The sequence below is a fragment of the Perognathus longimembris genome, chromosome 16 (genome assembly GCF_023159225.1).
Source record: "Perognathus longimembris pacificus isolate PPM17 chromosome 16, ASM2315922v1, whole genome shotgun sequence".
In the NCBI taxonomy this organism is placed as follows: domain Eukaryota; kingdom Metazoa; phylum Chordata; class Mammalia; order Rodentia; family Heteromyidae; genus Perognathus; species Perognathus longimembris.
The window spans coordinates 12,756,664-12,778,979 of NC_063176.1; the positions used below are offsets into that span (position 1 = coordinate 12,756,664).

At 42.1% G+C, this 22,316-nt stretch overlaps 2 protein-coding genes and 1 long non-coding RNA gene across 6 annotated transcripts in view; 1 reads left to right on the forward strand and 2 right to left on the reverse strand.

Moving 5' to 3' along the window:
* C16H4orf45 (chromosome 16 C4orf45 homolog) overlaps positions 1–9,343 on the forward strand; it is a 53,464-nt gene extending 44,121 nt beyond the window's left edge. Inside the window, exon 4 of the mRNA XM_048364215.1 lies at positions 8,913–9,343. Coding sequence (XP_048220172.1) covers positions 8,913–9,087 — 175 coding nt within the window. The 3' untranslated portion in view covers positions 9,088–9,343. The remainder of the gene's footprint in view (positions 1–8,912) is intronic.
* A 2,358-nt stretch (positions 9,344–11,701) lies between these two features.
* Positions 11,702–22,316, reverse strand: part of Fnip2 (folliculin interacting protein 2) — a 106,990-nt gene continuing 96,375 nt past the window's right edge. For all 4 annotated transcript variants that reach the window (XM_048364726.1, XM_048364724.1, XM_048364728.1 and 1 more), the window contains 3 exons: positions 19,729–19,929; positions 15,869–15,984; positions 11,702–14,469 (listed from right to left, as the gene is read on the reverse strand). In XM_048364726.1, coding sequence (XP_048220683.1) covers positions 14,391–14,469; positions 15,869–15,984; positions 19,729–19,929 — 396 coding nt within the window. In that variant the 3' untranslated portion in view covers positions 11,702–14,390. The remainder of the gene's footprint in view (positions 14,470–15,868; positions 15,985–19,728; positions 19,930–22,316) is intronic.
* LOC125364936 lies at positions 17,777–19,721 on the reverse strand. The gene is made up of 2 exons (XR_007213596.1): positions 18,737–19,721; positions 17,777–18,606 (listed from the first exon to the last, which is right to left on the reverse strand). It is a non-coding gene; the product is annotated as an uncharacterized LOC125364936 (long non-coding RNA).

Here is a 22,316-nt window from a genome sequence, read left to right on the forward strand (position 1 = left end):
CAAGGAGAGACTAGCAGGAAGAAGGCTGCCCTCAACAGCTCAGCTCCTGCCAGGGGTTCCTAAATGCGTTGCTCCAGAACTTCCCTGTGCCACCCATGGCTTCTTAGCCCTTGGGAGAAATGAAATTGCAGACGGCAAACCCTAAAGAGATTGGCTGGCTGAGACACAGATCGTCCCGCCTGGGGGTCCCAGTCCAGAGGTGTCACTGGACCTCAGGTGAGCAAGTCACAGCAGGATATGAAGTAGTCACACCAACACCTTAGGATGCTGGAGGGATGCGAAGCCCCCAGGCAGCTCCCCCACTTTACCTGAGCTGGAAGTGGGTGACTGTAATTAGTGTGGATTAGGCAATTAGGCTGACTCATTGGAACCTAACAGTAAGTGTGTGTGTGTGTGTGTGTGTGTGTGTGTGTGTGTGTGTGGTGTGACAGGCCCTGGGCTCTGTCTCTTAGCCTTATCACTCAAGGCTGGCATTCTGCCACTGAGCCCCAGGCTTGTTGGTAATTAACTGGAGGTAAGCGTTTCATGGACTTTCCCTCCCCGCCCGAGCTAGCTCGGGACCCGATCCCCAGCTCTCAGCCTCCCGCGTCGCTAGGATGGCCAGCACGAGCCATCGGCACCTCCCTTCCAGGGTCATTTCACTGCTTATTGCAACTATTTTTAGTCCACTAACTAGAGCCAGAAGTTGTGGGTCAGAAGCCAAACAGAAGCAGGGTTTGTCTCGTGCCCATGCTGCCCGGCTCCCCTGACTCACTCGAGTAAACACTCACTCACAAGCGCTGAGTAAACACTCACTCACAAGCACTGAGTAAACACTCACAAGCACTGCTGGCTCGGGATCAGGAGCGGCGGGGCGGCGGGGCCCCCGGGGGCTGGCAGGTCTTGTCAGCACCCAGGGCTTCCTCTGGCAGCGGCGTCCGGGTGCGGTCCAGCGGCCCCTCTGCTTGGACACCGTGAGCAAAGGCCCGCCAGCCATGTCCTCATGGCGCTGGGGCCCGCTTCATCTTCCGTCCCAGTTCTCTGCTGTCCTGGCTGTGAGGAAAATCTTGGTCAATTCCTCGAAAATCAGCCAGTCGTTTTTAAGGCAGATATAAACATTGTTACATAAAAAGGAATAATACAATGATTATTAAATTATCCATATTATTAAGTACGATCATACATGACTATTGTTATCAAGTAATATTGTAATTAATAATGTGAAAACAATTCCACCCTAGTAAAGCACATGGACATCACTCCCAGGGCCCTCTGTATGGTGTATAGCTGGAGGCTTTGGCTGGAGATGGAAAGAGCTTTGGTGTCTTGTGTGTTTATAGCTGCAGGCAAAGTGCCGTCGGTGTAAGGTGTGTGCTCAGTCGGGAACTGTAGGCCCTGCGCGTGAAAATGTAGGAAGAAGGCTGGGGAGAGCTGAACACTTGCCAGGCACGCGTAAGGCCCGGGTTCCCTTCCCCCACATTGGAAAAAAGGAAGAAGAAGAAATGATTTCTCCCCCTTTCGCAGACTTTTCTGCTGGGGAGGGGAATCGGGTGACACTGGCATCTCACCCAGAGCCCCTCGATCGCCAGTCAGGCTCTGCACCACGCACACAAAGCCTGCAGCCCTTTGGGGGTTAATTATTTTCCAAATAGGGTGGAGCACTTTCCACCACAGGTAGCCTGGATTGGGATCTTTCTGCTTACTCCTCCCATGTAGCTAGAATGACAGGCTACCGTGTGTGACTTATTCACTTAGAAACTTTTGCCTGGGCTGGCCTCGAACCATAATCCTCTTGATCTTTGCTTCCTAAGTAGGTGGGATTATAGCGTTGAGCCAGAATGCCCAGCCTACCCACAGATTTTCTGATGGGGAGACTCAACATGGCAATGAGAACACCAGTCAGAAGGACGCTCTATGGGGAAGAGACGAGGAAGAGAGGAGCAGGGTGCCTTTTATAGGGAGCGAGTGCTTGAGCTGTGTGTTTAAGACATAGCACGGAGGTGGAGGCAAGAAAGCAAGCCCAGCCTCAGGAGCACATGGGTAAAGCCCAGGGAGCAGGTGAAGCTCTGTGGGGCGATCTGTGGAGGAGACTGGCTGAGTGCACAGGCTTTGGGGTTGGGGATGTTTGGAAATTCTGCTGGAATTGTACGGAAACCAGATTCTGTGGTGTTTTCAATTCCATCCTGAAACTTTGGGGCTCAGCTCTCATAAGAGGTATACTACTGTTGTTCAAATTTTCAAGACAGTAAATACTATAATCAAATCTATGGTTTAGGAAAACGACCTGGCACTAGTAGGAAAAGTGGACAAAGAAAGAGGGAGGAAGCGGATGCCAGCCAGGTGAGGCGAAGAGAGAGCCACCCAGGATTGGTTGAGACTTGGCAGGCACCTGAATGTGGAGGGAGGAGAAGCGAGAGTGGAAGGTGACTCCCACAGGTGTCTTCTGGGAGCTCAGGTACATGGTTCTATCAAAAGAACCACAGGGAAAAGAGATGTTTTAGTGGTGGTCAGGGGAAGGGATTGTAAGGCATGAGAAGATGTAATCATAATATAAAGAGATAACACAAACTTATATGAAAGTTAGCCACTTTTAAGTGCTTTGTAAGTATTAGCTCAATACTCATTAAGAGCAAGTATGCATGGGCTGGGAATATGGCCTAGTGGCAAGAGTGCCTGCCTCCTATACATGAAGCCCTGGGTTCAATTCCTCAGCACCACATATACAGAGAACAGCCAGAAGTGGTGCTGTGGCTCAGGTGGCAGAGTGCTAGCCTTGAGCAAAAAGAAGCCAGGGACAGTGCTCAGGCCCTGAGTCCAAGCCCCAGGACTGGCCAAAAAAAAAAAGCAAGCATGCATTGTGCTCACGTATGAGTTGTGCTCACACTTGTCATCTTAGCCGATTAGGAGGCTGAAATTTGAGATTGAATTTCAAAGCTAGCCTAAGCAGGAAAATGAGATTATCTCCTATTTACCAGCAAAAAGTCAGAAGTAGACTGAGGCTCACATGGTAGAGTGCCAGGCTTGAGTGGAAAAGCTGAGTGATATTGCCCAGGCCCTGAGCTCAAATTCCAGTACCAGTATACACATACATGCATGTACACACATACATACACACAGAGTAAGTATGATTCAGGAACTGGTGGCTCACATCTATAATTGTAGCTACTTAGGAGGCTGAAATCTGAGGACTGTGGTTTGAAGCCCGTGAGACTCTTTGTTTTTTGTTTTTTTGTGGTTTTTTTTTTTGCCAATCTTGGGGCTTGGACTCAGGGCCTGAGCACTGTCCCTGAGCTTCTTTTGCTCAAGGCTAGCACTCTACCACTTGAACCACAGCACCACTTCCATCTTTTTCTGTTTTTTTTTTTAATGGTGTTATGGAATCAAACCCGGGGCTTTGTGCATGCTAGGTAAGCACTCTACCACTAGCCACATGTCCAGTACCCTCTGTAAGACTCTTATCTCCAATAAACTATCAAGAAAGCCAGAGTTAGAGCTGAGGCTCAGGTGATGCTAGCCTTGAGCAAAAGAAGTATAGGGACAGCATCTAGACCCTGAGTTCAAGCCCCAGGACTGGCACACACAAAAAAGTAAGTATGTGCCCACTCTGTTGGAATTGAACTATACAACTTGGTGGTAGAAAGGGAAGGAAAAACTGGGAGAAAACGAGGGAAGGGGTGACAGTGTTCAAAAAGAAATGTTCCCCTTACCTGACTTATACAAGTGTAACACCTCTGTGCATCACCTTTATAATAAAAGTAAATAAATATTCAAGCCCCACAACTGACAAAAAATAAATAAAACAAAAAGTATTACATATTATAAGTTTAGTAAATATATGAACATATATTTATGCATTTATTTGCTTATGCTTATATATTATACATATATGCAATATGTTTACATATTATATTTATTATGCATTATTTATTTATAGTTATGGATTCTATAAGTATTACTATGTCCATTTACATAAATATTTATATAAATACATACATATATTATAAATTTATATGTTCTATTTTATAAATGAAGTTTGGAATGTAACAAACCTAAGTTCCAGCTTCCCTGAATTTTGCTGTTTGGTCTTAGATATGTGAAAAGTGGGAAATATTTCCTCTGATATGGGATTATGACCCAGATTAGAAGTAGTACATAAAAACTAGCAGTGTCTGGATCCTCATATGTCTCCACAAAGGCTAGGAAAACGTCTTACCATCATCCATGAGAGGGCCCGCTATGAAGAGGCTGAGATTAGTGTCTACACGCTAGGATGAGAAGTAAACACATTATACATCCAAATAATGATGTTTGTTGAATCCTTGGATATAAATACTATTGCCTGGTTGAGAGGTAGGTGGTACTGGGAAAAAGGATGAGGATTCTAGGAAATAGTAAGAGAAAAAAAGAATGAAAAAAGTTGTTCTGAAAGAAACATACATGAAATGATCTGAGAACCAAGAGGACTCTCTCTTTGTCTCTCTGTCTCTCTGTCTCTCTCTGTCTCTCTGTCTCTCTGTGTGTGTGTGTGTGTGTGTGTCTGTCTGTCTGTCTCGGAGGGAGACAGGAAAGAAGAGGATGTTGGAAGCTCAAAGGGAATGGGTGAGAACATGACTGTCCGTCATCACAATGTTGCAAGAAAGTTATACAGAAAGTCTGAAGAGCAAGGATTCGATCCAGCAGCTAAGAAAGGAGGTTGCTAATGGCAGCACAAAAGGAAACACAGCACACAGACATGGGCAATAGAAGCAGAGGAAAAAATTTTCTTTAAATCAAGTCTCCATTGAGTTTACCTGTAGATTTGTAGGCACATTCTAATTACTACAAATGAGCCTATGTGTCCTTAGGTCTGGCTTCCTTTGCTTAGTGTAATTGTTTCCAAGTCTTTCCATTTCCTTACAAATGAGGCGATGTCATTCTTTCTGATGGAAGCATAAAATTCCATTGTGTGTATGTACCACATTTTCTTAACCTATGCTTCCACGGAGGGGCATCTGGGTTGTTTCTGTATCTTAGCAATGGTAAACAATGCTGTAATGAACAAGGGCATGCTAGTTGCGTTAGTGTGGCCTGGTTTGTGGTCATTTGGATAAATTACCAGATCATAGGGGAGCTCTATGTTTAGCCTTTTAAGGAAATTTCACACTGCTTTCCAGAGTGGGTGACCAAGTTTACACTCCCACCAACAGTGTAGTAGTGTTCCCTTTTGGCCACATCCCTGCCAGCATCAGTTATTGTTTTCTTGGTAATGCCATTCTAACTGGGGTGAGGTGGTGGAATCTCAATGCTGTTTTGATTTGCATTTCTTTTATGGCCAGAGATGTTGAACATGTCTTCATGTGTCTATTGGCCATTCTTATTTTAATAAATCTATAAGCAAACTCAGTGGATAGCAAAAGACAATTATAGCTGGGTATGATTAATGCAGTCTAAAGATTCACACAGTGAGAACAAAGGAGGACATTCTTAGGAGAGGGTTGCAAGGGCTCAATAGCTATGTGCATATGATCCTATGAAATGATGCCTATGGAAATGAACTCCAAGAAATGAGAAGCAAGAGATTTTTTATTGTGCTCTTTGTGGTTCTTTTTTCTTCTTTCCTTTTCTTTTCCCCTTTGGTTTATTCCCTTCTGTTGATGTTTTTCATGACTGTGCCCTTTGTCTTGCATATAAGTTTACCTGGTTTGGGGTGGGAAAGGGGAAGTACTGAAATGGTGGGACAAAGGGTGAACCGAGTCAGCAGTGAAACCCATTAGACATCATGTTGGAAATGAATTATATACCTTGCCGGGGAGGGAAGCTAGGAGGGGAAAAACTGAGAGAGAATGAGGGAGGGGTGACACTGCTCAAAAGGAAATGTACTCATTACCTGACTTAGGTAACTGTAACTCCTCTGTACATCACCTTTACAATTGAATTTAAAAAACTCTTATATATATGATAAATAAGATAACAATATATAATATATAATAATATATTGTATATATCATATATATTCTCCATTTCATTTTAGAATGATGTAAGTTGAGGAGCACTTCAGGAATGGTGGAATAAGGCCCTCCAAAAAGATGCTCCGTAAGAGAAACAAAAACAGGGAAAACACTGGGAAAATGTAATGTAGTGATGAAGCACTTGCCTAGCTTGCATGCCCTGGGTTCCATTTCCCAGAACCTCACAAAAAATGAAAGAAAACTGGCAAAAACCATCAAAATAACACACTTGGGAACCCATAAAACTGAGATTCTAGGAAGGAAACATACATTTGCAAAACACTGCAAATGTATGCAGTGCTTGTAGAATTTAATGAAAAACGGCTGACTGTAAGAAGACTGTTCTTCATGGCATCTGACATTATCATTCCTCTCTCCATATCTCTCCAGAAAGTTTGCAAATTCAACAGCCTTGCTAACATGGTCATTGTGAAAAGCAGCTGCATACCATTTCCTGAAGATGGAACACTGGTTGGATGATCTTTAAATGCCCTCTATTTAGAAAAATACTATATTTGGCCAGTTTTGAAATCCTTAGAAAAGCTCCATTCTCAAAGCTTTTAATTGCTTAACCTAATTTTGTGCATAAACAGCTCTATTTCATGGGCATTTGTCAAAATAAGTGAGCAATTATTGGACACTATAGCTGTCAATGGGACAATACAGGTTAGGGTCAACAGGAGCTGGTAAATAGCTTAAGGGGAAAGCCAAAGAATGAGGTATACAGAGAGGTTTTTTGAAAAGCTTGAACATATTCCTACGAATCTGTAAGTCTCTTGCATGTATGTATAGGTTTGGGAAGACAGAAGGATCTACGCTTTCACTTTGGGCTGCTCTTAGAGTGATATGTAGCAGAAAATGAAGGCTAAGGCAGAGTTGGGAACAATCTGCTAGAATATAGGCACAATGCCGCAGCGTATGCAAAGGCTAAAATACTTGGGATTCGAGGCATTTAATCCCTTTTCAGTCCTTAGTTGACCATTGAACAAACAAACTAGAAACGTCAGAGGAGGCATGTGACACTCTCTAAAATTAACCCGAGAAAGTCACTAAACATGCGGCCGCAATATGACTATCACCACCAGAAACTACACGACAGGACGGGGGGCCCAGCATTCATGAGGCTTTCCTCCATCCCCAGAATTTAGGGGGAAAACAAAGACAAAGGAAGCCTATTGCTTAGTTTCTGTTGAAAGCCGCATAACTTGAATCTAATCTAGAAGACACCTAAGATAAACCTAAATTGAAGAATATCTACATGACAACTTGACTGTTTTTCAAACATCCCAAGGTCATGTACAAATCACAGGAAGACTGAGAAAGTATTCTGGAATGGAGATTAAAGAAGTGGGAAAACAATGTAAAATGTGATCTGAAGCTGGACTTGAACTGGTTGCGGGTTTTTTTCCAGTACCAGGGTTTGAACTCAGGGTCTCTTATGCTCAGTCAGCTTTCTTGCTCCTGGCGAGACTTCTGCTCAGCCTCCAGGTACACACCACTGATACCTGGCTTCATTTTTTCTTTCCCCATATCTGGGGCTTGAACTCGGAGCCTGAGCACTGTTCCTGCCTTCTTTTTTGCTCAAGGCTAACACGCTAGCATTTGAGCCACAGCGCCACTTCTGGCTTTTTCTATATATGTGGTGCTGAGGAATCGAACCCAGGGCTTCATGTATACGAGGCGAGCACTCTACCACGAGGCCATATTCCCAGCCCTGGCTTCATTTTCTTTAAACTTTATTTTCAAGGTGCTAGGTTTTTAAACACCGGGCTTGCACACGCTACGTGCTACTAAGGTAGCCTTTTGCAAAATAGACATTACTGGGGGCAACTGGAAATTGTTGTCTGAGGGTTAGGGGCAGGAGAATAAGATGTGACTTTTTCAGACGTCCTCTGATTCTGGTAGTCGTGTGGAAGTTACACCTGAGGCCCTTGTGGGTAGTGGTTACAGACCACGGTATTTGGGGATGGCAGTCCTGTCAACAATGAACTTTGAAATGACCCAGGAAGAGAAACTTTTGTCAGGGTTTCCAGCTTTTCTACAAAGGAAGGAAAAAGTAATAATGGGGCTCTTAGAGGAGGTAATAATTAAGTAATGCAAACATGTTATGACCACCAGGTCAGCAGCTTTGCTGTTTCATGGGTGGCTCAGCATGACGGACTGCCTGGCCACGGCCTAAGAGAACAGCACCACCCAAACCACACGCCCAAGTAAACCTCGTATCTCTGTAAGTCCAGACTTGATGACTGAGTGGAGAGCTGACTGACATACTTGGGAACCTGTAAAGCTGCTATTCTAGAGGGGAACTCTGTGGTCACCAGGGCCTCCGCAGCCAGGTCAAGGGGGATGTGAGAGAAGAGGCCATCACAAGCCTCAGCCCCCAAACAAGAAGGCAAATCCTTACCCCCCCCCGTCCCTGTTTCTGTCTGTTCCCCGGAGCTGCTCTTTAGATTGTGAAGGCAAAGGCGGAGAGAGTGTTCTAATTTAAGGTTTTGGGAATGTTGCCAAATATCTCACTGGGGAAAGAGGATGGAGCTCAGATTTTCTTTCTTCTAAAATGTTGTCCAAAGCGAGAGCTGGTGTTTTCCTGCGCGTCTGTGAGACCTTGCAATCAGCAGGCGATGCCCTTGCGAGCTCCAAGTCTTCAAGGTCACAGTCTTAACATGCCACCTTCCCCTTCTAGCACCTTCCACATGCGGCTCTGACAGAACCCAAGGGACTCTGGTGACAAGGCACTTCCCTGGCATTTCCAGCAATTCAGCCATTGGTAGGGAATGAAGAACCTTCCAGAACCTTCTCAGGATGCTGACTCCTGGGCCAGCTCTTCAGATTTCAAACACCATATGGTCAGAAGCCACCTCAATTCATAGGAGAAACAGGCAAATGTCGTGTATGATAGAGCTGGTGACCTTGTTTCTACAGCCTTCCTGGTTTTTGTTCTTTCAGGCAGCCGAGGCCTTGTGTCTTGGACACTCAAGGAAGGTACAGTCGTGGTTTTCTTGCCTGGCACATGGGTGATTATGAGGACACCAGTCAGAGAAACTCCAAACGGGCCCTACTTTTGAAGCAGAATAAGTCACCACCACTGAGACTGTCCAAGCCACCGAAGAAAGAGGTATGACCTATCGCTTTTCTGAATCACCATAGACAGAAAGGAAAATCAAGTCGTTCTAACATACAAGTTAGAAAGTGACACTTCACAGGAGTATTAATAACCAGTTTGCAGCTCCTTTGAACCTGTGAAACCGCACTTTAGTCTGTATTTGATTCTCCGCAAGATGTCCATCAAGCTAGGGAGCGGACCGGTACCCCTTTTTACAGTAAAAGAGCACATGAGGTTGTGGGGTTGCTATGACCATGTCCTTGGGTAAGCTGCAGAATTCCTGTGTGTGTGTGTGTGTGAAAGAGAGAGAGAGAGAGAGAGAGAGAGAGAGAGAGAGAGAGAGAGAGAGAGAGAGAGAGAGAGAGAATAGGATGGGAGATATTACCATTCTTAACGTTTTGTTGGAGAATCAAGTACAGCACGTGTAAGCATGTGTCTCCTGAGGTTCACATACAAACTGCTGTCCTCCAATTGCTCTTGCCACAATCCCACAGCACAATGATCTTTGCAGTCATCAGTCATCATGTTGAGTTTGACTGTACGAGAGAAAGAAATAGCCCAGGTCCACAGCTTCTTGTTCCCGACACCAAGTCTTCTTGCTCCATCAAATAGTCTGAACAGGATTTTGCCTGCGTCACCAGTAACCTGATGGATGAGCCATGGCTTGTGTCCCCTTGAGACATTTTGCAAGGGAGCGATAGGGTCTTGACCCTGAGGAAACCGTGCTCAGAAAGGGAGCTCAGCTGCTTACATTGCTATGTGCTCTGAATTCTTGGCTAGGTCCAATGGGATGGTTCACTTTGGTGTGCAGAACGCTTGGGTTAGTAGCTTTGCATCACTGAACTAATTCTAACTAGGATTAGAGCTGTTATAGGTTAAATCATCCCAAATTCCCTAAATTCAAACGAATGTTTGATTTTTGCATTTAAATATTTTAAAATGCTTTCAAATTTACAAGAAATTTAAGAACAATGTAAATAATTCCTTCTATAGTTTTGACCTAGACCTGTCCACTGTGAGTTTTCTTTAATGTATGTTTATATACAGGGAAAACATTGAAATTTTCATTTAATCAGAAAGGAAAACATAACCTAATATGAAATAGTACACATCTTCCCAGAGATCATACTTACCGATATAACTCATGGTTTCTTCAAAGTGAATGTATCATGATACCCCTTCTATTATCCTCAAGCAAAATTCATATGGTAAACCTTAAGTGCACAGTGTATTGCAAACCTGTATAATGCCTAGCTGAACTACTTTTTAAATCGATTATTTTATCTTGTGGCAGTACTGGGGCTTGAACTCAGGGCCTGGGCACTGTCCCTTATTTTTTTTTTTACTCAAGGTTGGTGCTCTACTATGAGTCACAGCTCTACTTACAAAATTCATTCTTTAGTATGCAAAACACGGAAGCAGCAGAGTAGAAGGCAAACAAGTGGGCAGAAGCCCCCATCTACAACACACAGCCACTTGGTCCAAGAACCAAGTCATATGTGTAATAAGATAAAATAATGAAATCTTTTATACCCCCCAAGATTTTACTTCCAAAGTCAAACCTTCCCTGAATGTGTATACCAGCTACATTCCTGGGAAGTTCAGGATCAACTACAACATGTAAAGCAGAACACAAATCCCAGCTTAGATATTACACACGGATCCATCACCCCCTCCCCCCCACGAATGCTCAGTGAGACATTTAATGGCCACAGAAGTTGCCCCTGTGACTGCACTGCAAGGCAGAATGTCTCTATTTCTGCGCTCTCCCCGGGTACTGGTGGTGATGGGGATCGCTATGGCTACTGATTACATACACCAGTGTGTGTTGCAAAAATGCCCAAGCCTTCTAAACCCCCGTCAGAACCCACTGGCTCAAATGTACTAAGGTCCTGCTTTACTGTGTGACTCTGATACTCTACGTTTGATTGAATATAACAAATCAAATCCAGCACCCAGAAAATGTCAAAGATCAATTCAAAAGATTTATTGCACCAAATGCCACAGAAAAAATGGACCAAAATAACAAATTATGAACAAGAAAATTTGCTCATAATAATGAACAAGAGAAAATATTCCACACATTGACATTGGTATCCATTCAACTGGTCAAAAATAAAGAAGTATTAATAATTTCTCTTTATGGAGTTTCATTAACAAATCCCAAATTTTCTCCCTTTTAAACTACCACTCAAATTTTCTTACTTCCCAGATTTATTTATTTTTTTTCAAATTTTTATTATCAAACTGATGTACAGAGAGGTTACTTCCCAGATCTATGGTTCACCAAATTTTTGATGTTTAAAAATTAAAACAGTGGGGCTTGATTTAGACAAAAAACATATGAAAATATCATTCCCCAGAGCATAACAGAAAGAAAGAGTTCACATTAACCGAGATGGACATTTTCAATTTAATGGTGAAAGTATGCATAAACAACATGTTCCTTAGAGTATGCATTAGTGGAGAGCCAGACGTTTAAAAGAATTTGGGGGTCACTTTATATTCATATATAACAATCAATTCTAGCAACGAACCTAAGAAGCTACAGACTAAATTTATATAAAATCTGAGGACCTAATTATAATAGCCCAAATAACAGTTTAGAATCTTTTAGCAAGTGGGTAATTTCTTCCCTCCAAAAAAGTTACTTCTGAAAAATATGGTAAGTTTAAAAAGTTGTAATATGTAAACGGCAGTTCTATGGGATGTGAAAAGACTTTAGTTATTTTCATTAAAAAACAGCACACTTCAGAAAAATGGATTGAAGCCTATACAAAAAGCTATTTAACACTGATAAAATAAAATACTTTGGAATTATGCACAAGTATGGAAGCTACATTTTAAACTTTCATTGCCATGTTTAAAACATACACAATTAGCTTTACATTCATATCACTTATCAATTTATTAAAAATAAAAACTGCAACCTGCTAGAAAGAGGCTTGTTACAGGAACGTTTACACGTCCGCTCTGCCATGCCTCACTAGCTTGCTTAAGAAAGCCAGAACAACAAAGAATTACACTCGACAGTAAGACAGAGTTGAAGAAACCCCAAAGGTGGAATCCTGTCAACTGAGGTAGATTTCTTTCTTCATTAATTTTTTTTTTCTTGAGAGGGGTATGGGAGGGTGGGAGCCCTTTCTCAACTCTTCAGCTGTGGCAAGTTTTCTTCATCTTTGCTTTAGGGAAGAAGCTGAATTTAAGAGGAAGCTTGAAATGTTCAATAGTTCAACAATACTTAGAGCAGCAACATTCTGGGCGTTTCTGTAGGCAGCAGACACAGGAGGCGGCTCTGCGTGGAGTCCTAAGGGGTCATGAGATAACCTCCACCCAGTGCCCACCTGTGATCTCCTAATACACATTTTGAATAAGAAGAAAATTGTAACTTTCATGTTTGGAGGAGTCTGAGCCAGGTTTTTTAGGTAGAGTTAAGAATCAGCCCATGTGAAGCTTAATTTTCCCAGGATGGAACTAATTTTCAACATGCCACTAATGGATACATGAGAATCACACTGGCTTTGTACTGAGTTCTGTTCTCTGAACCCCTGGAAGATGGTGAATGAGGCAAAATGCCTACAACATGTAAACAAGGAAACGCTGCTAGAGCAAAGGGGAATGCTTTTGGCTGGCATGGAAAAGCTCTAAGACCAGCTTTGACAGCTTATTCACACATGAGAACAGCAAGGCTGAGTGCGCTGAGCCATAGGTGGGCATAGCAAACAATGATGTCATGGAAAGAGAAAGGTGAAAATCCCAAACTTAGGTTGGGCCAACAGAAAAGGAAATACTACTAAAGAGAATGGAAAACTTAAATTTTGTAAAAGGAAGATAAAAATAAAGTGAAAATGAAAGATACTAATAAGTGCCTTGAAGCACCTCCATCTAATCTCACAAAGCACAAAGAGAGGGGAAAGTAGTATACTTGCAGCCTGTTCCTAAGAAAGAATGCAGCATTTGTGTCAACTGGTACAGCTTCCAAACAATTTACTTGCATTTGTACAAGAACAGACAAAAGTTATGTGGTACTAAGGATCAGGATTTTATGAAATATGAAATCTGAAGTCTTTTTTTTTTTTTAACTCCAAACCAGGAGAAACAAATAGTCCACCTTCTTAGTACAAGAGCTAAGTGGGAAGGAGTGAAGTTAGGGCTGACCATGTTTGCTTTACTACATTAGCCTCTACTGCTTAATCCAAGTTTTACTTTATCCTAGATGTCAAGATACACTCTGTTAAATTGTTAGTCAGTAAACTAGGTGTCTTTTCTGTTAACAGAAAATTGTGGGTTTTTAACAGTTGAATACTTCACTTTGGTAGGCTTTATGTGTGATGGTCAGGATGTTTTGGGTACAGAGTTGATACTGTACAAATTCACACTATGCAGAGTGCTTCTATAGTCTAACCTAGTTGCTTTTTACTGCAGTTTCACTTCCCACTCGGATAGCTGCACCTTTTAAATTACAAACAGTCTTGTATGAACTATTTGAGGAAGGAAGTGGCTGTGGCTGGAAGAATGTATCCACAGAAACACTTGAGCTTATAAGTAACTTTGGCAATGGCCTTTCTTGGAAAGGCTGCAGAGAGCTCTAAGCGACAGGGTCAACACTGGGGTCAGCTGCACTCTGCTTTACAAACTACACTAGGTGGGTGAGGATGCTACATTGGCTCTTGGGTTATTGCGCGACAGCAATCCATGTCTGAATTACATGTGGCTACTTCTGAGAGAAAACCCTGAGACCTCAGTGCAAGCACTGGGCCCCTACAGCACTGTTTTTCCAACAGAAAATCCTGCACATCAAACAATAGCTGCTGGAGCCAGGAGGCTGGTGATGGCACAATGTGGCTTCCTTCTTGCTTCCTATGAAAAGCAAAGTCCTTATTCTGCCTGTCTTGGAATAGTGCACTAGGCTCTCAGGCTGCAGCCTCACTCTCAAAGTCTAGAACATTTTCTTGCTGGAATGTTACACAGGCTGTTTGCACCCTACTCCAAATTGCTTGTCATTATTCTGTCCAAACACAAGGCTATTTGCAACAACTGCCTAGTGTTTAGTGTAGTGCTTATGTCTCCTCCAGCCAGAAATAACACTTTGCTGATTCACAGGTAACCAAAGATCCAAAGTGCTTCTGAAAATCACAAATGCCACTGTGTGCAGGTACACCAAAGTCTCCCAATGAAGCATCCATTTGAAAGCAACAATGTAAATGGTGGAATGACTCTGTCTTCTCTTATGCTTCTGATGTCACAGAGGGCATGTTCCTTTCTCCTTCAGTTGAGAACTTGTTTTTCTTGTTTCAAGAAGCACTGTCCTGAGCATTAGTTTATAAAAGTATCTGAGCCACATAAGGAGAATGAGTGCTGGCAATTGCTGTCAACAGAGGCAGGTCATTAGATTCAATCCTGAAGATTGAAAACAGAAAAGAACAGTACTTTAAAATAACACAATTAATTAGGAAACCATTTTCAGGTACCTTATCTGTCATCATTTAAAACTAATGGTAAGCTAACATCTCCCAGTGGACTCTGCCCACAGATGCCACGGGAGATGGGCACAGAAAGATGGGGGACACAAAGGTGCTCTCTCTGTAAGGGCCACTCACCCCGCGGCATGTGACTTTTCTTATTCCCTGTTTGACTTCTGCTCACCATACTTTCAGTTTTTCCACTGTTCCTCCTTCCTCCTGTCAGTCCTCCTGCAGGCAGGCTGACTTGGCGCCATGGTTCACGTTGGTTTAGGAGAATGTGAAAATGGGCACCACTCCAAACATCCTCCCTGAGTACGAGAGCCAGTCTCGAGGGACGGACATGGCTTTGGCTGCCTCTCCCAAGGCAGAGGTTGACAGTTGCTGGCAAAGTGCTGCCAGGTGTTAGGAGGAGAAAAAATTGGACTTTTCTAGTCTGTGGAACAGCACTCTTAGACAGTTCCTAAGAGTGTAGATGGACGGATATCTACCGGGATGAGGAGCGGTGAGGCAGGATTACAGTATGCGGCTGCCATGAGCCAAACAAAAACCAAGGGGGAAGCATTTTTTAAATGCAGCATGTAAAAAATAAAGTAAGACAGGAAATGCTAAGAGCCAAGCAAAATAGTATGTCCTGGGTATAAAAGAAGAGTCTGATATAAATGCAAAGTCCTGAATTTTAAAAATAATTATTTTATTAGCTGGCATGGGAGAATTTAAAGGATGACACTAGACACATGGTATTTTTAATTCCAAATTGAGAAATTGTCAATTTGTCAAATACCCATAGACACAGGACTTTTTTGTTAGCTGCCTACTGATTAAGAAAACAAGTCAGCATTTCTTCTAGAGAAGATGCTGCAAGTGCTCTCTGGAAGATGACAGGGACTGGTAACATAGCAAGTCTCCCTGTCAGCGGCAGGCAGTACAGGATGTGGCTGCACACACCGGCCACGGAGCGTGAGGAAGCCCTGTTGCTCCTCTAGGAGGTGAGGAATGAACACTGGCAGTTGTGGCTCTAGCATCACACAGAGTTACAAGAAATGGACAGCAGACAGGATGGGTAAAACGTTCCCTTACGAGAGAAAAGCAACAAGCAGAGGGCTGTCATAAAAGTATCCCCAATCCAAGTCCTGAAATTGTTTCCAGGTATGAATCCAGGTGTCAGATTCTAAGAATTGGTCTTTTGAGAGCTGTGGAGCTCACATCTGAGGAACCCTGAACACTGGGCAATCCTGGACCTCCAGCTGCAGGATGGCCCAGGCTACTGAGTTGAAGGAGCAGGCTAGAATGGACTAGTCCATTCCAGGAGAGTGACAGCCCTTCAAAGAACTCACCCCAGCACAACACCCAATTCTTTCACATGGACTCTCGTGTGTCCCCGAAGATATTCAGAAAGCATTTTACTTTTAAGGTACATCTCCTGCAGTCTGTCTTCAAGATGCATGATGCACTGTAAAGTCAACAACATTCACAATGAGGGATACAATTCAATATCATTGAAGTTATATAATATCACCCCTTTCAAATACACTTTACAAGCTGCTGGGAGTGGCGACACACATAATCACAGTGCTTAGCAGGTGGAGGCAGTAGGAGATTGAGTTTGGCACCAAGTGAATCTGCACAGCCTGAGTGACACTGTGAAACTCAGCCTCAAAAATTTAAGTGTTGGGGCTGGGGATATGGCCTAGTGGTAAAGTGCGTGCTTTGTATACATGAGGGCCTGGGTTCGATTCCCCAGCACCACATATACAGAAAACGGCCAGAAGTGGCACTGTGGCTCAAGTGGCAGAGTGCTAGCCTTGAGCAAAAAGAAGCCAGGGACAGTGCTCAGGCCCTGAGTCCAAGGCCCAGGACTGGCAAAAAAAAAAAAAAGTAAGTGTTGGAGTGTAGTTCAGTGATAGGGCACTTGCTTAAAATTAAGGGCTTACGGCTCTGGGTTTACTCCTTAGTAACACAAAAATGTAAAACAATTCTACAAGTGACAAAAAAAAACCCAACACTAGAAGCAATAAAATATGTTTGTGTAAAATGACCATTTAAAAAAAAACATCAGTATCATATCAGTGTTGTTGCTGTAGGTGGCCCTAGCTGTTAAATCAAAATCTTCACAGGCTTTATAGGTATGAGCCAGTGGTTCCTAGCTCATAATAGTGTTCTTACATTTTTTAAGTACAAAAATCTCCTGCCTTTAAAAAACTTTCTAATAATCCATTCTCATGAATCCTTTATTGATAATTTTTTGTGTATATGCGCCAGGACGTAGGGCTTGAACTCAGGCCTGGGCTCTGTCATTGGAGCCACACAGCTCCACTTGTGACTTTTCTGGTATTAGAGAAGACATTCAGTGCTTTTCCTACCTGGGATGACCTCCAACCGAGACCCTCAAATCTCAGCCTCCTGAGTAGCTAGGATTATAGGCGTGAACCACTAGCACCAACACTACTGACAATTTTATGGCTAAATCATTCCTGAGAAGTGAATTTTCCTTATTTATTTAACTGCAGACCTACTTAAATTTCTGTTCTAATATTATGTAAAGATTATATTTGATTTGTTCTATTGCCATATCACAGATTATTTTGGCCCAGAGTAGAATAAGGTCGTTTGGAACTTTTTATTTTGCTTTCAAGAGCATATTTTAACTAGGTCTTTAATAACAATAAAGAGGCAATTATATTTCAGGACATCTTTACCCTTGGAAATGTGTCCAACTTCACTTTCTAGAGAATAGCAACCATCTGTGTTTTTCACCAGAGGCAAATGCTTTTGCATTTGGCAGGCAGAGTTATGCAAGCATCTCCAGTGAGGCACCTGATTGCTTTGGCAAGGACAATTCCATCGTATCTAATTTTCTTCTAGACCATTAGGCCTGTTATTTTCAAGGTAAAAAAGATTAACAGATGCATTTGAAAATGTTGAAGTTGACCATCTGTGCTGATCAGTGACAAGAAAAAGTATCTGTTAGTGAGGCACTCTGTCTGGTTTCTTACTGGCTTGAAATCTTAAGTGCATGTGTCAGGTGGATGAAACACAACTGCTAGTAAGGAACAGAAAAGCCAGGAGGATTTCACCAGTTCTCATGGAAATGTCTCCCAAGTCCACAGAGATAAGTGATAAGTGGTTGTGTTGTGGGATCTCTCTCTCCCTCTCTGTCTCTGTCTCTGTCTCTCTCTCTCTCTCTCTCTCTCTCTCTCTGTGTCTCTCTTCAGTTCTTTATAGGAGGAAAGCACAAAGTTTTTAATAAGAGCATTATAAAATACTAAAAAGAACATTGTTACATTGAATCCTTTGTTATAACAGTTAATTTACAGTATCTTCATAGTCCACATGGAAAGTATATGGTGAGATGTGGAAAAAAAGAGTATTCTTAGTCTGGTAATATAAATAAATGTGAAATTTAAAGCAGTTACTTTTTAAGCTTAATTTTTAAATGAAACTGTTGTTTGTTTTCCCTTCTTTTTTTCTGGGATTTCTGTTCCTGAGACAGATTTGTTCAATTTAAAAATTTAAATAGCTTCTTTCTCCTTTCATCTGAAGGCCCTAATCATGTATGTTTTATTCAAGTAATACTTAAGGAAATAAACGTCAGATAAAATTTTCTTTGATGTTGGTTTAATAAGGCATTCTTTTTATTTAGTGGTTAAATGTCAATTTATTCAAATGAAGTAAAAAGAGTATGATATGGCTTTGATAACTAACATGTGAAATGAAATGAGTTATATATTTCATAATGAAATATGAATGTCTGGCAAAACACTATGAAGTTTACTATATCCTCCTTCCCTTACAGAAGAGGCCATGTGCACTCAACCCAATCTGCCACTAGAAGAAAGCTGCTTATAAGTGGAGAATGGAAAACTAGGTCATAACAACCCATGAATGCTTTTCCTATTACTCCGGGACAGACATCCTACAAGAATATTCTTCAGTTTAAAGCTCAAATAAAGGTTTTTGAGAAAACATGGTTTTGGTGTTTACAACCATCAATACTGTTTAATTAACCAACATACCAATAACAATAATAGATGTTTACTAAGAGTTTATTAGAACTTGGGTTTGACTCTAAAGCCTGTGTTCTAGCTCCTAATGTGTACATACTGGCTTTTAAAGTATCCTGCAGTAACACTGTGCTTTGACAACTTAAAAAAACAGTACCTGACCACTAATTTTCAGAAGTCTCAACACACATATTGTGCCACCTTCATTTTAAAACATGAAACCCGAGGTTCAAACACACTCGGGACTGTCCACCATCAAACAAGTAAAACAACAGCAACTGGAGTCTAACCTAATGGTGCTCTGCAGTCTTCCTGCCCTGTCACATTGACATTGCTTTTACAACAACCACCATTTCGAGCACATTTTTCAAAGTTGTCAAAGTCTTGATTATTTCTGAGGAATGTAGTATAACTACATTCCATCAGAAGAACTTAAGAAAATGACCACTGGACTGGCAATTAGAATATTAATATTTAGCTTCCAACTTTGCTCATCAGTAGCTCTTTAATGTTTTCCAAGGCCAAGAGGAAAAGAGGTTTTGGTTTATGACTATGCTACCAAAAAAAACCCCCTCAACTCTGCACAGAAGGGAGGAAAGACTACTTCCAAGACTCAAGTCAAGGAGGTTTTCCTAGTTTTATCCCTCCCCTCCTAAATATAGTTCCTCTTTTAATCTCTTGGGTGTGTGTGTGTGTGTGTGTGTGTGTGTGTGTGTGTGTGTGTACACACATAGAGGGAGGGAGGGAGACATTTCATATTTCAAAGTGTTTCTACAAGCCATATCTATTTTATACTTAATGTTTTTGTGAGGACAGTTACTGAACACAAAACAACAATCCCTTCAGAAACTAGGTGTACTTAATTTCCATTCCCAAATAGAGAACTAAGGAATTTTCCAAAGGAGGATTTAAAATTTTCTTCTATACTTGATAGCCCTCCTTATCCCTTATTCATTCTACCATCTTCCTTGTTCAAAAGATTTCCATGCTCAGATAACAGCCACTGGTCTTGCAGGAGGGCCATCAATACCGACATCCTTAGTGTTTGCTGGTTTTATGTTGCAAGTTCCATTTTTATTGAATGCTAACCTCCAAGTATATTAAAACAAGTGTGTCTGAACTTAAGACTTTAGTTAAAATGTTCCAAGTACTTCTAAGCTTATTTCTTTGATGATATGAGAGCCGATACTCACAAAATCAGCAGGGAGATGAAGCTTGTACAGCGCTAAGATGGACTGCAGTAAACTGGACACCTGACTAGAGACCAAGACCTCCTGGCCCAGCTTCATGTTGTCTATCACTTTCCTCTGACTCGTGGCCACCTGGACACTCCACTTGTCCGTGTCTGCAATAATGCAGACAGCCTCGGCGATCGGCTCGTCCAGCACTGGATGCTGAAAGGGAAATGCAGGAGGTTGACTTTCTTCACTCCAGTGATGCTCCAAATGGTTTCAGACAAACAATCTGGAAGCGGACAGTGAAAGCTACAGTGATGTAGATAGAGCACCACTGGGACTCACACAGGAGCATCCTAAAATTATTACTTAAAAATGTACTGCCAAGGTGATGTACAAAGGGGTTAGTTACATACGTAAGGCAGTGAATACATTTCTTGTCAAACTTGTTACCTCCTCCCTCATTTCTCTCCCCCCTACCTTCCCCCCCAACTCCCCCTGCCCAGTTGTACAGTTGGTTTACAACATACTGTCTTGTAAGTACTGCTGTTGCATTGGTTCATCTTTTACCCTTTGTCTCTCCGTTTTGACGTTCCCTTTTCCTTCCCTGATTCTTTCCTTCCCTGATTCAGACAAACATATATACAACACCCAGGGTACCAAAATCAAATACAGTGACAAGAAACACCATCAGGGATGAATCTCTAGCAGCCTCTTTCAAACATGAAGGTAACCAATGATTATGATTCAGGTGCCTTTTTCTTTGAGACATTCTGATAATTGATTTGGTGCCAATTTGTTAACCATTTCATGTTAATTTTAGTAGGTTGTATAACTTCATTAAGCTGTAGTTTGAATAAGAGGATACTACATGACACAGCATCTTTGTGCAGTGATTCAGTATGCTACTGCACCATGACTTCTTAAGAACAGTCTTTACAGTTTGGAAAGAGACCTCTAATTAGCCAGGCAAAGATGGGAAGAAGCATGCAGCGAAGTTCACCTCAATGTTTACTCTTAGTTGAATGTCCTCATATCACCCTGTTACTGCTTTACTTCCCTAAGGGAAAAACCCACTTATAAAACTACATTCCCATGGCTTTGGGTTTGAAGCTGAAGAAGATAGTCCAGGCCAACCCAATTCACTTCTCGATGGCTGAAGGCCACATACAAAGCCTATACATGTGTGTGAATTGTTTAGTTTTTCAAAAATGTAAGCAATTAAGAACCCCTTGAGTTTCACATTCATCTAGAGAAAAAGACACCTGGTTATCATTTATTATTCTTAAACTCCTCCAGTACACAGTCATTTAGAATTTTTTTTAACTAAGACATTGCTGACAAGAGTTGTACTAAGAGAAGGGGCAGGCAGCCCCTTCTGTTGAACCAGTTCAACTCTGGCTTGGTACGGAGGCTTAACAGCCCCACCCGCGGGAGGTCCCTGCAGTCCACGGGAAGAGCTGCCTCATGTCCTGTGCCCACCTCTGGTCTCCACAGCGCCACTCCAGCCAGCACCCTGGCTCAGACCCTCCACTTCCTGCTGCGCGTCCTCCGCTATATTTGTTCCTGTGTATTTCCAACTCCTTGAGGACAGGAATCCTCTCGTCCCCTCTCTGGTTGCTTCTGAGAGTTACCTTTATCTTTAAGGCCCAGTGGCTAAGTGTAGATTTATTTATATGTTCCCTACTCAGGAGTCAGTGTGCTTATTCGATGTGGAACATTCTATTCATTCTTTATTTGAATATTGTTTACTGAATATGCTATAAAAAATCTTTCCACTCAGCCTTCACATCCCTTACTTGCTTTTCTATATTTTTCATGTCCTTTGTGTGTCAGAGTTGCACTTAAAAAAGCAGGTTTAGCCTTCACTTAGCATTTTTTTAGTTGTGTTTATCCTGCTCTAGCATTTAGCCAATCCTTGCAGTTTTGGATTCTGCCGCTGGTTTTGGTCAGCTTTTTGTTGTTGTTGTTTGTGGAGCTTGAACTCAGGGTCTGGAGGCTGTCCCTGAGCTCTTTTGCTCAAGGCTAGCACTCTACCACTTGAACCACAGCCTCCACTTTTATGGTTTTTGTTTTTTTAAGGAGTTAATTGGAGACAAGAGTCTCACAGGGAACTTTTCTGCCTTGGCAAACTTGGAATCCCAATCCTCAGATCTCAGCCTCTTGAGTAGCTAGGATTACAGGCATGAGCCACGGTCACCTGGTCATAAGTTCTTTTCAATTCTTACACAAATGTCAAATAATAATTTTGCACATATATGCTACTTTTAAAAAATTATTTTGAATATAGCCACTTCCTGGGGCTGGAAGGGTATTACCTCTCCTGTATTTGCTTATTTCCCTCATGATGGTCTATATAACTTGTAATCTCTGAATGTGTGGGCTCACTGTGTTGGCATTCCTGGTTTTGTTTTCCTTATACATACCTCATGAGCTGGCTCATGGCTGTGTGTTTCCTTTCATCGAAGTCCCAGAAGTCTCTCTGACCCTGGTTTTCATGTGTTCTTTCCTGAGGAAGAGCTACCAAATATTTGGACCCTAGACCTATAAACAGCACAGGCCCAAGATTTTGATTTCTCATGGGTGACTTTACTTTCCCCAACTCA